This window comes from Bombyx mori, chromosome 14 (genome assembly GCF_030269925.1).
Source record: "Bombyx mori chromosome 14, ASM3026992v2".
Taxonomy (NCBI): Eukaryota; Metazoa; Arthropoda; class Insecta; order Lepidoptera; family Bombycidae; genus Bombyx; species Bombyx mori.
Window position 1 is genome coordinate 2,527,070 of NC_085120.1, and position 14,085 is coordinate 2,541,154.

Consider the following 14,085-nt stretch of genomic DNA (forward strand, 5'->3'; position numbering starts at 1 on the left):
TATTTCCACAACTTTGAATAGGTTTTAAAGTACACTAATTGTCTTAATCGATACGCTTTTGTAAAGTACGTCTTGCTTCCGTCCTCGCTAAATCAGTGTGTCGTTCGCCATTTTGCGTGCATCACGCCCCGCCTCTTTGTGCCAGGCCGGAAGTCAACAAAATTTAGGATAGTTATGAAATTAGAATTTAAGTTATAAAATAATCATAAGTCTTAGTCTGTTATTATTTCCTACTTTTAATATTTACATAAATAATGGGCACGAGGATTGATTCTAAATAAATATATTTTAAACATACTTCAACAGAGTTTGCTATTAATATTTTACTATGTTTCTAATTAGGTAATTTGAATAAAATGATCCTAACAGGAGTTTATCCATACTAGCTAGAACCACTGCGTGTATCCACAATTTTTTTGCCACGTACCATCCGGCTTTAGAATGAGCTCCCCTCCACGGCGTTTCCCGAGGGCTATGACATGTCCTCCTTCAAACGAGGCTTGTGGAGAGTATTACACGGTGGGCAGCGGCCTGGCTCTGCTTCTGATACTGCTGACGTCCATGGGCGACGGTAATCACTCATCATCAGGTGGCCCGTATGCTCGTTTGCCTACAAGGGCAATAAAAAAGGCGTCTATGCACAAACCCTCGGCCTTGTGACTTGTAGGAATCGAAATAAGTATAGCGCTTTAGAAAATGTCGATCAAATAACGTGAAAGATTTTGATAAGGAAGATACCGTAAATCTGGTAAGACCTGGCCTAATATATTTACAATGTAATTAGTGAAAAATTGGATTATTTTTTATTTCTCCATTAACTTATTTACCCAAGGATTTCGAATCTGATCTTAGACTGTTGAGTAAAAACCCGGATTTTATATTCACAATAATATCACTTTTTTTGCTTGGGGGACGAGCTCGTGGCCCACCTGGTGTTAAGCGGTTATCGGAGCTCATCTAAAGGTCATCATCGTCAAAAATATATATGCCGCCACCCACCTAGAGACATAAGTTCTAAGCCTTAGTTTTTATAACCAACAGCTGCCCCACCCTTCAAACCGAAACGCATTACTACTTCACGGCAGAAATAGGCAGGGTGGTTGTACCTACCCGTGCGGACTCACAAGAGGTCCTACCACCGGTAATTATGCAAATTATAATTTTTCGGGTATGATTTTTATTACACGATGTTATTCCTTCACCGTGGAAGACAATCGTGAACATTACGTACCGCCAGTAAATATATAAAGATATCTTTTTAAATATATAATTTCGAGCTCAGGACAGTAAAACGTTCAATATGATCGTTCCACACAATCATCTCAAGGTCACAACAAGTCGTATTATTGGTGTGACGTCTTAGGTTCTGGCCCATATTTAATTAACCTCAATATTTGACAGTAACAAGCACGTGTAGATCATGACTTACATTGTCGTCAATAGATGTCGCTGACCGATATTGACGCAAATTCTGAATCGCGATGACGAGTTTCTCAATTGTTGTATGAGGACTTTGGCGCGCCGAAATTCATTAAGACCTTACTTCATAGGATCATTTCTATAGTAAGCTCTTACCGAGAACTTCACACTACGTGAATGATCGACAACCACGATGAGGAGGCGTGGCGCGGCACCCTGAGCGTGAGGCTGGCGATGGTAGTTGAACCATCAGCCTTCGATGATCGTTCGATCCCCTTCACGGGGGAGAGTGGGGTGTTGTCGCTGTCTGAGTGGTTATTTTTGAAACCCCTATTAAACGCTTTGAATATTTTAATGTCAATGATAGACCACAATGTAAGTCTAGGTATAAAGTAGGCTATCCACTAGTCCATTACCCATTTAAGTAGAACTCCCGAGATTCACCTAGACTTGCGCAAAACATCACTTTTACAGACAGGTGATATTACTCGAAAACATTACACATTACTCGGTGCGTTCAATAGATACTGTGACGACGAATACATTGTATCTATACACCCGAATCATTACTTAAGTGATGTGTATCAACACATCACTTAGGTAATGATTCGGGTGTGTCATTACAGTAGTGTATTACAATACAAAGTATGAACTTTGCATTGTAATACACTGTTATATTACTTGACAGAGATTGAATTACTTAATAATATAATAATTTTATTTTTTACTTAATATAATTTATTGTGGGATGAACGGATTTCATATGGCGACTTAGACTGCAAATTGAGCTCGACAATAATGTTAATATACGAGAGCAGTAGATGCATTGTTTCGACGCGATATCCTCAAAGTGCATCCAAGGAGGACTGTACTTTCATTTAGACGCCGTTATTTCTTTCACTTATTAAACACGCATTAAAACAAATAATTAAACTATCTTCAAACAAGTGCTTAAGTAATTCAAATCAAACCCAAAAATTAATATGAAATATTACTAAACAATTACGAGCGACTAGCGATTTTACAAAAGGTGCGAATAAAAAATTAAGTAAGTACTTGCGGGGAACTACCGGCTGGGCGCATGAAAAATATAAACACAAATACCTATATTAAAATTCAGACGTACCATAGGTATAAAAATGTACCTAGCGGCCAGGACATACGGTTCAAAATCACTAGAAATAATTCCGTGTCGCTTGCTCATTTATTTTGCGTCGATCGGTCTGTCTCGCTCGCTCTGTTCCGTTCGTGTATTAAGCAACATTACACGACAAAGAAAGAAACATGTTGGGTGATAGTGTGATGTTTGTTTCCTTCGCGTAATGTGTGATGTTGCATTACATCGTAGAGTAATATTACCCGAGTAATATCACTCGCATTACTTACACATGTCTAGATTCACCACTAGACACGTAATAAAAACTATTTTTTTTTATTAAGAATGAATAAATATTGTACATAAAACGTCACTATTCACACAAGCTATTTATTTAATTAATTATCATTTAAAAAATACCAGTTTAAAGTGTCTTATAATTAATTAACAACACCTGTTTTAAATTTTTTTAGTACATTATTCCTAAATTAGAGCATCTATAAATATAATTAGAACACAATATAATTATTACAATAAAAAAAATTACGAAGCAAATTCTATTATACATTCGAGGTTATATATCAAATTTTTTAAACACGTTTTTCACTTGTACAGATTTACACTCTCCGATATTTTAGTGCTCTCTTAAGCACCTCGGGTGAACAGTGGAGAAAATAACTCGACCACTTTCTAGCACGATTTTGGATGTTACCGGCTGAGATACTATGTTCCTCTCCGACACTACCACATGGTATCGAAAGTTTTATTATAATTTGACAGGGCATTTACTAGGCTAATGCTCAATCCAGCACACTTGATAATCTAAATCTAAAATTTATAAAAAAGAATCGGGATTCGAGACAATAAACGACAAAGACGAGACAACAAATTAAACGGCCGTCTGGTGTAGTGGTAAGTGACATGGTCACTACACAAGGGGGTCGCGGGTTCGAATTCCGCCAAGGGAAGATATTTGTATGATAAATATAAATGTCTTTTCCAGGGTTATGGATGTATATTAAATATATGTATGTGTATAATAAAAACATTACATTTATATCCGTTATCTGGTACCTGTAACACAACTTCTTTACGAACTTAGCACGGGACCAGTTAACGTGGCGTGATTGTTAGTAAATATTTATATTTATTTATATTAATATTTAATTAAAAAGTATTTATAACAATTAAAAGTTTATGCATTATACGGGATTAGCATCAGAAAAGGTTAGGTTATAATATTTATGTTAATATGTTTTCTAACAGGTCTTTTCTAGGGAATGTATAGGAGAGGTACCGGGAATGTATGGTTTACTAATGTATTACATAAGTTAACGACTAATTAATTAACAATAGTTTTTTAATTAATTTCGTTGCATCAATAAACTGTTACATTTATCGGTTAATAACTTATTTGTGAAACTGGTTTTAACATCAAGACGTCTTGCCGAAATTGATGTCACATAGCTTGGATTTCATCTTATCAAATTATACATAGAAAATTGGTTCTAATGAATATTAACATTGTATGTATTATACATATTTGCAAAATATATAAGTGACTTTTTTCGAGATTTAAATTATTGATCTAAAAATTATAGTTTAGGATTCAACTTCACAAACCAAAAAAAAAAACTATACACATATCATCTGCAAAAAGGCAATTTTTGCAAAAAATAATTGTTAGTGCCTCATTCTTCTTACGTACATATAAATAGATATTGACTAACATTTCTTTAAATAGGTAGAGCAAGGTAAAATGCTATTTGTAATAAATAAAAATCACACCTTCACGTTGCAATCTATCTGCTTAAATCTCGCTTTCTTCACCAATACTTAAAAACTGATAACAGCACCATCTATACAGAGCATAAGGCAACTCTTTTCGAAGTATTCCCGCAACCCTATTTAACTTGAGGTGGAGTGGAGTGCATTGTAAGCACGCGTGGTTGGGCACACCTCCATGCGTTTTACTAACGAACCATATTCCCACATTACGGTCTAAAGTGTACGGAAGAGGCGACTTTATCCATGGTACAGTGTGCTTAGTGCTAGTTTTTTAACGTCCATGATAGCGTAAAGGATAACTCAAGTTTGTATGCAGTTGGAACAGCGCCCCTAACGGTAAGCGTAGGCAAACGTTCCCACTCCATACAAATTTGAGTTAACTTTTACGCTATCGAGAACGTTAAAAAACTCGCACTAAGCACACTGGATCTAAGCTCCTCAACACTTTCAAATAATCTTTTACATTTTTACCTATTCCATTTTGACCGCGCGCTTACTAGAGGGCGCTATGGTAATTATAACCGATATCACCCCACTACAACGTGTGCGCCCCCACCAGCCTTGAGACATGAGGCTCAAGTCTTAATAGCGACTGTCCCATCCTTCAAATTGGAACGCATTACAGCTTCTCGGTAAAAACAGGCAGGATGATGGTGCCTACCCGTGCGAGCTCACAATGTCTACATAACTAACGCAATAAAAGTTCACAAAACCGTGCATACATCGATAGATTTAAAAATAAACGAAAAACAATACTAAACTAAGCTCAATATGTATTGTTTGATCTAGTTCATATTTCGTGAACTTGCAAGATACGCAGGTACTCCCCGGATCACACGAGATCATTGAACCCGCACATCAGCTGATTCTTATTGCGTTACATTGCGTAGAATAGTAAACAAAGTTTTTCATTCGAATTTGTTATATTATACATTAGTTTGAGAAGACAGCTGTGCTACCAAGTCTTCGTAAAAAAATTGAGAACTACCTTCAGCTTAGAATCAAACATTTTATAATAACTATTAGGGGTTATAATTCGATCTATATTTATTTATTTAAGTTAGTATATTTTAATTATATAATTTCACTAATAGCCGAAAGTAATTGCGGATATTCATTTATTGATATGCTAAATGCATATTATTTTGTCTGCAACGTTTATTATCCGTATAAAAAATTTATCTATTTATAGTATTCGAGAATTACTTCGCGAATGATTCTTTTTGGTTAACAAAAAAATTTCCAACTACCCTACATTGTTCGTTACGTAGTTCCCAATGTTTCATTCATTCCGTCTATTTATCTATAGTACTCGAGAATTACTTCGCGAATGATTCTTTTTGGTTAGCAAAAAAATTTCAACTACCCTACATTGTTCGTTACGTAGTTTCCAATGTTTCATTCATTCCCCTCTATTTATCTATACTATTCGAGAATTACTTCGCGAATTATTCTTTTTTGGTTAACAAAAATTTTTCGACTACCCTACATTGTTCGTTACGTAGTTCCCAATGTTTAATTCATTCCCCTCTATTCGTTATGCAGATTCTCTTCGCTTTCCTCGACGAAGCCGCACTGCAGCTCGTACAGCTTGGCGTAAATTCCCTTTCTCTTGATCAGTTCGCGATGCGTCCCGGTTTCGGCGACCACCCCTTTATCGATGACGCAGATAATATCCGCGTTCTGTATCGTCGACAGACGGTGAGCTATGATGAGGCACGTGCGGCCTTCGCTGGCCTTGTCCAGTGCTTCTTGGACCACCTAATCGAGAGGGAAGAGATTTGGTCATTCGAATCTAGAATAAAGACGAAATTTACTGGTGGTATGACCTCTTGTGAGTCCGCGCGGATAGGTACCACCGCCCTGCCTATTTCTGCCGTGAAAAGCAGTAATGCGTTTCGGTTTGAAGGGCGGGGCATCCGTTGGCGCATTTACATTGTAGATGTCTATGGGCTTCAGTAACCATTTAACACCAGGTGGGCTGTGAGCTCGTCCACCCATTTAAGCTATAAAAAATAAATAAAAAATCATATCTCAAGGTAAGTGGCGGCATTTACAGCGAGAATGTTTATGGGTTTCCGGTAACCACTTAACAGCTATGGTGGGAGAAAAAATAAATCTAAAAAATTTAATAAGATATTTTTTGAAATGTAAAAAAACTTGCGCTTTTAAGTTCTATGATATTCAGCTTATTTGACAATTTCTCTTGCATTCTCTTCTCTTGGTGGTACCTACTCGCGCGGACTCACAAGAGGTCCTACCATCAGTAATATGGTATTTTAACCATAAACACCATAAATTTAATATGGTATAGTGAAGTAATGGCTGGAATATTACCTTTTCGCTGTGAGTGTCGAGTGCTGATGTCGCCTCGTCGAGCAGTAACACGCGCGGGTTCCGCACGAGCGCTCGCGCGATGGCGATGCGCTGCTTCTGTCCCCCCGACAGCTGCGACGCGCGAGCCCCCAGTCGCGTGTCGTAGCCCTGATACCGGACTCACGGTCAGACCACAGAATTACACGTAAGATCTCGTGATCGATGCCGGAAAACTAATTTGAACTGGGTTATTGTCGAGGCGGGGCCCGATTAGGGCAGGGCATGCCCCCGGTCATCGTTCTGGTCGAACTCGTCGCTTGCGACGAAGGGCTCGACGAGTAAATTAACCCACAGACACAGCCCACTGAGTTTCTCGCCGAATCTTCTCAGTGAGTCGCGTTTCCGATCCGGTGGTAGATTCTGCGAAGCACGGCTCTTGCTAGGGTTCGTGTTCGCAACGTCGTCAGGTTTGAGCCCCGTGAGCTCACCTACTAGTTAAAGTTACGCTGAAGTAGCCTCTCAAGGCTATCAGTTTAGGTAGGAAAAAAAAAAGCTGGGCACAAAAAACTGGCAACTTTGCAAGTTTAACCCGCTCTGTTTCTAGCTAGATCATCTCAGAGGGTCGCGATTCCGATCTGGTGGTAGATTAGGCGAAGCACAGCTCTTGCTTGGGTTAGTTTTAAAAAAATCTCTCAGGTTGAGCACGTGAGCTCACATACCCGTCTACGTGTAGCTGGATTAGACTCTTAAGCTACTAACGATTAGGTAAAGAAAAAAGCAGCTTCGTAACGACAAACCAGTGTGAAATTATTGGCAACTGCACCAATTTAGCCTGATTTTAATGTATTTATCTCACGTTAGAAATAATAACAATTAATGGTACTAAACGTCCGCTTGGCAGAAGACCTGGTCCTCACGCACTTGACGACTTGGAGTGATGTCAAAGAGCAAGCGCGAGACAGGGTCAAGTGGAGACAACTTTTGAGGGCCCTATGTACTAGCGAGGTACCCTAAGACTACAACTACAACAACAAAAGACTGGTGGTAAGACCTTTTGTGAGTCCGGACGGGTAGGTACCACCACCCTGCCTACTTCTGCCGCGAAGCAGTAATGCGTTTCGGTTTGAAGGGTGGGGCAGCCGTTGTAACTATACTTGAGACCTTAGAACTTATATCTCATTTGGTGAGTGGCGCATTTACGTCGTAGATGTCTATGGGCTCCAGTAACCACTTAACACCAGGTGGGCTGTGAGCTCGTTCACACATCTAAGCAAAAATATAACCGTTCTATTGATACTTACATTCGGCAGAGCGGATATAAAGGTATGAACGTTCGCCTCTTTAGCCGCTTTGACAATTTCCTCGATGGGCACGTCTCTGGTGTTGTCGCCGTACGCGATGTTGTCGGCGATGGTCCGGTCGAATAGCACCGGCTCCTGGGAGACTATGCCCAGGTTCCGCCGCAGCGTCGACAAGCGCATGTCCGATGTAATGCTGTAGTCGTCCAGGTACTGTCAACAGAAAAATCATTTAGTTTTATTGTTTTGATGCTTGTCCGATATAATGCTATAATTATCCAAGTACTGTGAACAGAAAAATATTTGATTTTATTGTTTTGATGGTTATCCGATGTAATACTGTAGTTGTCCAAGTACTGTGAACAAAACAAACATTTGGTTTTAAGGCTTTGATGAGCTCACGGCCCACCCAGTGCTGTGGAGCTACCTACATTGAGACAAGAGATCCAAGTCTCAGTTTTTACAAAGCAACGGCTGCCTTAACCTTCAAAACGCATTACTGCTTCACGACAGAAATAAACAGGGTGGTGGTGCTTACCTGTGTAGACTCACAAGACGTTCTACCACAAGTAGTATTAATTTATTATTTATTATTTTAATTTGCAATCTGTACAATAAACGATGCTTATGCAATTGCTACAAAAATCAATAGATCCGCTTGTTAGTTCTAAGCATAAATGTTTATGGTATGGATCAATAAACCGAAGCAACAGAGGATGAAGCCGTATACAGAGGTATGAAGTCGTCGTGGCCTAAAGGATAAGACGTCCGGTGCATTCGTGTTAAGCGATGTACCGGTGTTAGAATCTCAGGCGGGTACCAATTTTTGTAATGAAATACGCACTCAACAAATGTTCACGATTGACTTCCACGGTGAAGGAATAACAACGTGTAATAAAAATCAAACCCGCAAAATTATAATTTGCGTAATTACTGATGGTAGGACCTCTTGTGAGTCCGCACGGGTAGGTACCACCGCCCTGCCTATTTCTACCGTGAAGCAGTAATGCGTTTCGGTTTGAAGGGCGGGGCAGCCGTTGTAACTATACTTGAGGCCTTAGAACTTATATCTCAAGGTGTGTGGCGCATTTACGTTGTGAATGTCTATGAGCTTCAGTAACCACTTAACACCAGGTGGGCTGTGAGCTCGTCCATCCATCTAGGAAATAAAGTAAAAAAACCTACCCTATCCAAGTTTGTGGATAGAGGTCGAGGGGGTGGGTAGTCCCTGAACAAATTTAAGTAGCATATTTTACTGTAAGCGCGATGCCTCCTAAATACTAGCTACTACTACTACTACCTAAGTACCTAATAGCTTTGAATCTAGATTGAACGCGAGTGATTTGAAGTGGCATGAAAAAAATAAGGTATACTCACTACGTTCCCGTCGTCCGGGTCGTAGAGCCGCTGCAGCAGCTGTATGAGCGTGGACTTGCCGCAGCCGCTGGGCCCCACGAGCGCGGCGCGCACCCCGCGCGGGATCGCGAGGCTCAGGCCGGCCAGCACCTCCACCTCGCGCCGCGTCGGGTACCGGAACTTTATGTTCTTGTACTGGATCTTGCCTTCTGCCACCTTCCGACAAACACACGTTACATTCATAATAATAATAATAATCTATATATTAATACGTGAAGGAAAAACTTTGTATCCCTTTTTACGAAAATTGCGCGGACGGAGGAGTATGAAATTTCCCACACTTATAGAGAGTATAAAGAAGGAGTGCACAATGTTAATATTTTTTTAAATTATGCCTAAAAAATACATTAAATCAATAAAAAAAACATTACACACACTACCGTGTATTTGACGCACACACGCATGCATACTATTTATTGTCAAACTTTTGTTCTTGACGTCTGTGGTCAAATTGAGAATAGATTAAATATTGTTTGTCTTTATTAATATTTTTCTATAGTGTTGTTATGGCGAAATTTGTGATTATAGAATAAGTCTTTGAAAATAGAATCATAATAGTGTACAAACTTTTAATTTCAATTAATTATAGTCGAATTTCGACTACCGGGCGACCACTAGTAATAATAAAAACACGTGCAGAATCGTAGGAAGGTTTCTGCAAATAGATGATCAACCATATAATGCAATATAATAGTAGAATACACTTAATTAGCCAACCCCAACAAACCGTGACATTTACTTGAGCGAGTCCGTAAATGTCACTAAAGTACTACCAGCGCAAGCTGAGAAAGTAAAAATTAAAAAAATAATAATAATAATAAATTTTATTTCAGAATTAAATTCCATATGAAGTGTAAGTAATACAAAATCTTAAAAAGGCAGTACATTTTATTTATTTTGCATTGACCATGGCTGGTCTTGAGTCAACATGGACTTCATTCCAGTGCTTCAGTATAGGGCAGTATAGGGTATACATTAATAACGCACGATTTACTTTGAACAGGCACATAAAAAAAAAAAGTCTGTACACCGGGCGCCACCTATCTACAGGCATGTTTTTCGACCCGCTGAATACGAATTTCAAGTTAGTTTAGGCCGTCCAGCCTTCAATTTCAAGTAAATTGTAAAAAAACCTCAAAAGATAACGAAAATTCAAAGTTTTGGCAAGAAAAAAATTTGTGAGATCTAAGGCAAGCATAATTTTCATGTATTTTGGTCTGTTATATACTAATTACAATCGTACTTTAATAATAAACCGTTTTAAATTTAAAAAAAAATTTGTAAAAAATCATCAAATATTACAAAAATCAAAGAAAATTGGGATCAACTTGGTATAAAAAAAATTGTGGACCCGGATTGACGAAGATTTTCATGTAATTTAATCTGCTTGATTTGATTCTGCAATAAATTTGGCCCATAGTCCCTTCAAACATTCATAAAATTACAAAAAATCGATAAAATAGCAGAAAATTGCTGTTGAAAAAAAATCTTTTAAACATAATTAAATAAATTTCTTGTATTTTTTTTTATTTTTTTTTATTGCTTAGATGGTTGGACGAGCTCACAGCCCACCTGATGTTAAGTGGTTACTGGAGTCCATAGACATCTACAACGTAAATGCGCCACCCACCTTGAGATATAAGTTCTTAGTTCTCAGTATAGTTACAACAGTAATCACAAGAGGTCCTACCACCAGTATTAATTACAGTTGGCCAGTAATGTAAGCACTCACGTAGTTTTCGTGCAGGGCGGGCGCGTGCGTGTCCTCGACGAGCGCCCGCCGCTGCAGCAGCGTCATGACGCGGCCGGCCGCGCTCATCGCCGCGCCGAAGTTCGGGGCGAACGCGAGCGCCTGCCCCATCATCCACGCGCCGAACACTAGCGCCTCCGATACCCTACAACGTATCCACTCATTTCGACCATACCATTTTACTTGTGGTAGGATCTCTAAGGTCCGCGCGGGTAGGTACCACCACCCTGCCTATTCCTGCCGTGAAGCAGTAATGCGTTTCGGTTTGAAGGGTGAGGCAGCCGTTGTAACTATGCTTAAGACCTTAGAACTTATATCTCAAAGTGGGTGGCGCATTTACGTTGTATATGTCTATGGGCTCCAGTAACCACTTAACACCAGGTGGGCTGTGAGCTCGTCCACCCATCTAAGCAATAAAAAGATAAATGATTGTGTGGTTTTATGAAACCACAGTAAAAGTGAAACTTTTTTTCACATTATAGACAATATACATATGTGATGAAATATACATGTGGATGAGAATTTACATATGTATTGACCATACACGTCACGTCACGGTTGTTTTTTTTTATTGCCCTTGTAGGCAGACGAGCATACGGCCCACCTGATGGTGAGTGGTTGCCGTCGCTCATGGACTTCAGCAATGCCAGGGGCAGATCCAAGCCGCTGCCTACCGCTTAATACTCTCCACAAGCCTCTTTTAAAGAAGGACATGTCATAGCGCTCGGGAAACACCGTGGAGGGAAGCTCATTCCAGAGCCGATTGTAGTGGTAACTCACTTGATGACGGACTTGTAGTGCAGCTCCCGGTTGGCGACGAGCACGCCGCCGTACCAGAGCGCCAGTGCGTACCCGGCCACGGGCGCCGTCTGCCCGAACGAGAACACGGCGCCGCGCCACCGCAGCGAGCGCCGCGCAGTGCGTTGCGCCGCGCCCCCCGCCTCCTCGTACCGCCGCAGCGCCCCCTCCTCGCCGCCTGGACCACGCGTTTATCAATACTACTCGACTAATCAACAATATTCCGCACGGGTAGGTACCACCGCCCCGCCTATTTCTGCCGTGAAGCAGTAATGCGTTTCGGCTTGAAGGGCGGGGCAGTCGCTGTAACTAAATTTGAGACCTTAGAACTTATATCTCAAGGTAGGTGGCGCATTTACGTTGTGGATGTCTATGGGCTCCAGTAACCACTTAACACCAGGTGGGCTGTGAGCTGGTCCAGTCATCTAAGCAATAAAAAATAAAAAAATGATCCAAATATCAACGAAATTGTTAAAACTACCTGTCGAACGTAGAAACCATGTGACGTGGTACGGAAACTTAACTTACCGAGCGCGCATAGATCACAGATACACAAGTAGATATGGCACTAGCACTGTGGATACACAAACTAAATACATACTCACAGAAAGCAGAGACCGTCCTGATGTTCGTGATGGCCTCCGTGGCTATGGTTGTAGCACGGTCGGAGGCCTCCCTGACCTCGGCTATTCCTTCAGACAGCACCCGCCCTTCCAGCACGACCGCTCCAATGACCATAGGGACTGAGACCAAGGACACTAGCGTCATCTGCCACGTGTAGTACAGCGAGAGGGCGATCCCTATCACGATTGTAGCTGTGGCTTGCATTAATGCGCCTATCCGTGTGCCAGTTGCCTGAAGCAGAGAACAACATATTTATGTGACGCCTCCCCCTAGATATTATCAATCACTAATTCGTATAAAATGGGGGTTCTTGAAATGGTCTTACGGAATTACGGAAACGGTCTTATGGAATAGTCGAACGAATATCGTAGGATCTAGAAAGCTCGAGAAGTACAACGCCATTTATTGACAGATAGCGGAAACGACTACTAGAGGTGTTTGAAATATTCTCGATAATTCTAGGGATGAGGTATCGACTATAGAAGCGTTGTAGAGATAGCACGCAGTCAGTAAGTAATCGGAACTACTCGAAGCGAAACAGCGAACGGATCACCTGAAGCGCAGCGGAACAAGCGAATTGAGAGTTTTAAGGTGTTTGTGAAGTGTTTGGCTTTGGAATGAGCTCCCCTCCACGGTGTTTCATGTCCTTCTTCGAACGAGGCTTGTGAAGAGTATTAAGCGATAGGCGGCGGCTTGGCTTTGCCCCTGGCATTGCTGTAGTCCATGGGCGACGGTAACAACTCACCATCAGGTGGGCCGTGTGCAAGTGTTTTAAGTGTTGAATACAGTTTTAAGTTGTAATTTTATTTATCCCGAACCCGCCTGACAGTATCATTTAATGTGCCTTCGCAGGGGGCTCATAACCCGCTCTGGTGGCTAGAAGGATAGACGCGTGTTGCGAGAGCTAAAGAAACAGGAAACACTCACGCCTTGTACTGCTGCAGCATCAGCGGCTAGCCTGGCGCAGAGCGCTCCGACTCCGTTCTTTGGATCGTCGAACCAGCCGATCTCCTGAGCTAACATCTTACGGAATACCGCCACCCTAACGAAGAAGAGTAATGTTACATTAAGACGTCCGGTGCATTCGTATCGAGCGATGCAACGGTATGCGAATCCTGCCGGTAGGTACCAATTTTTCTAATGAAATACGTACTTAACAGAAGTGCACGATTGACTTCCACGGTGAAGGAATAACATCGTGTAATAAAAATGAAACCCGCAAAATTATAATTTGCGTAATTACTGATAGCAGGACCTCTTGTGAGTCCGCACGGGTTGGTACCACCACCCCGCCTATTTCTACCGTGAAGCAGTAATGCGTTTCGGTTTGAAGGGTGGGGCAGCCAGCTGTTATACTGTAAAAACTGAGACCTTAGACCTATATTTCAAGGTAGGTGGCGGCATGTACGTTGTAGATGTCTATGGGCTCCGGTAACCAATTCACACCAGGTGGACCTTGAGCTCGTTCACCCACCTAAGTAATAATAAAAAAAAGAGTCAAGTTGGAAATTGGCGGCTATTATTGCATGAGTGTACCAGGCTCACCATAAACCGGGAGAAGTGGCGATTGCTCACGAGAC

The 14,085-nt window shown here is 41.0% G+C and overlaps 1 protein-coding gene and 1 non-coding gene across 4 annotated transcripts in view; one reads left to right on the forward strand and one right to left on the reverse strand.

Moving 5' to 3' along the window:
- Positions 1 to 1,533: 1,533 nt before the first annotated feature.
- Positions 1,534 to 1,735, forward strand: LOC119629527 (small nucleolar RNA U3). The gene has a single exon (XR_005245507.1). It is a non-coding gene; the product is annotated as a small nucleolar RNA U3 (small nucleolar RNA).
- A 1,156-nt stretch (positions 1,736 to 2,891) lies between these two features.
- LOC101741850 (multidrug resistance protein homolog 49) overlaps positions 2,892 to 14,085 on the reverse strand; it is a 42,920-nt gene continuing 31,726 nt past the window's right edge. For all 3 annotated transcript variants that reach the window (XM_038015506.2, XM_021353168.3, XM_062672009.1), the window contains 8 exons: positions 13,433 to 13,547; positions 12,487 to 12,736; positions 11,864 to 12,059; positions 11,066 to 11,228; positions 9,295 to 9,489; positions 7,921 to 8,130; positions 6,641 to 6,787; positions 2,892 to 6,064 (listed from right to left, as the gene is read on the reverse strand). In XM_038015506.2, coding sequence (XP_037871434.1) covers positions 5,834 to 6,064; positions 6,641 to 6,787; positions 7,921 to 8,130; positions 9,295 to 9,489; positions 11,066 to 11,228; positions 11,864 to 12,059; positions 12,487 to 12,736; positions 13,433 to 13,547 — 1,507 coding nt within the window. In that variant the 3' untranslated portion in view covers positions 2,892 to 5,833. The remainder of the gene's footprint in view (positions 6,065 to 6,640; positions 6,788 to 7,920; positions 8,131 to 9,294; positions 9,490 to 11,065; positions 11,229 to 11,863; positions 12,060 to 12,486; positions 12,737 to 13,432; positions 13,548 to 14,085) is intronic.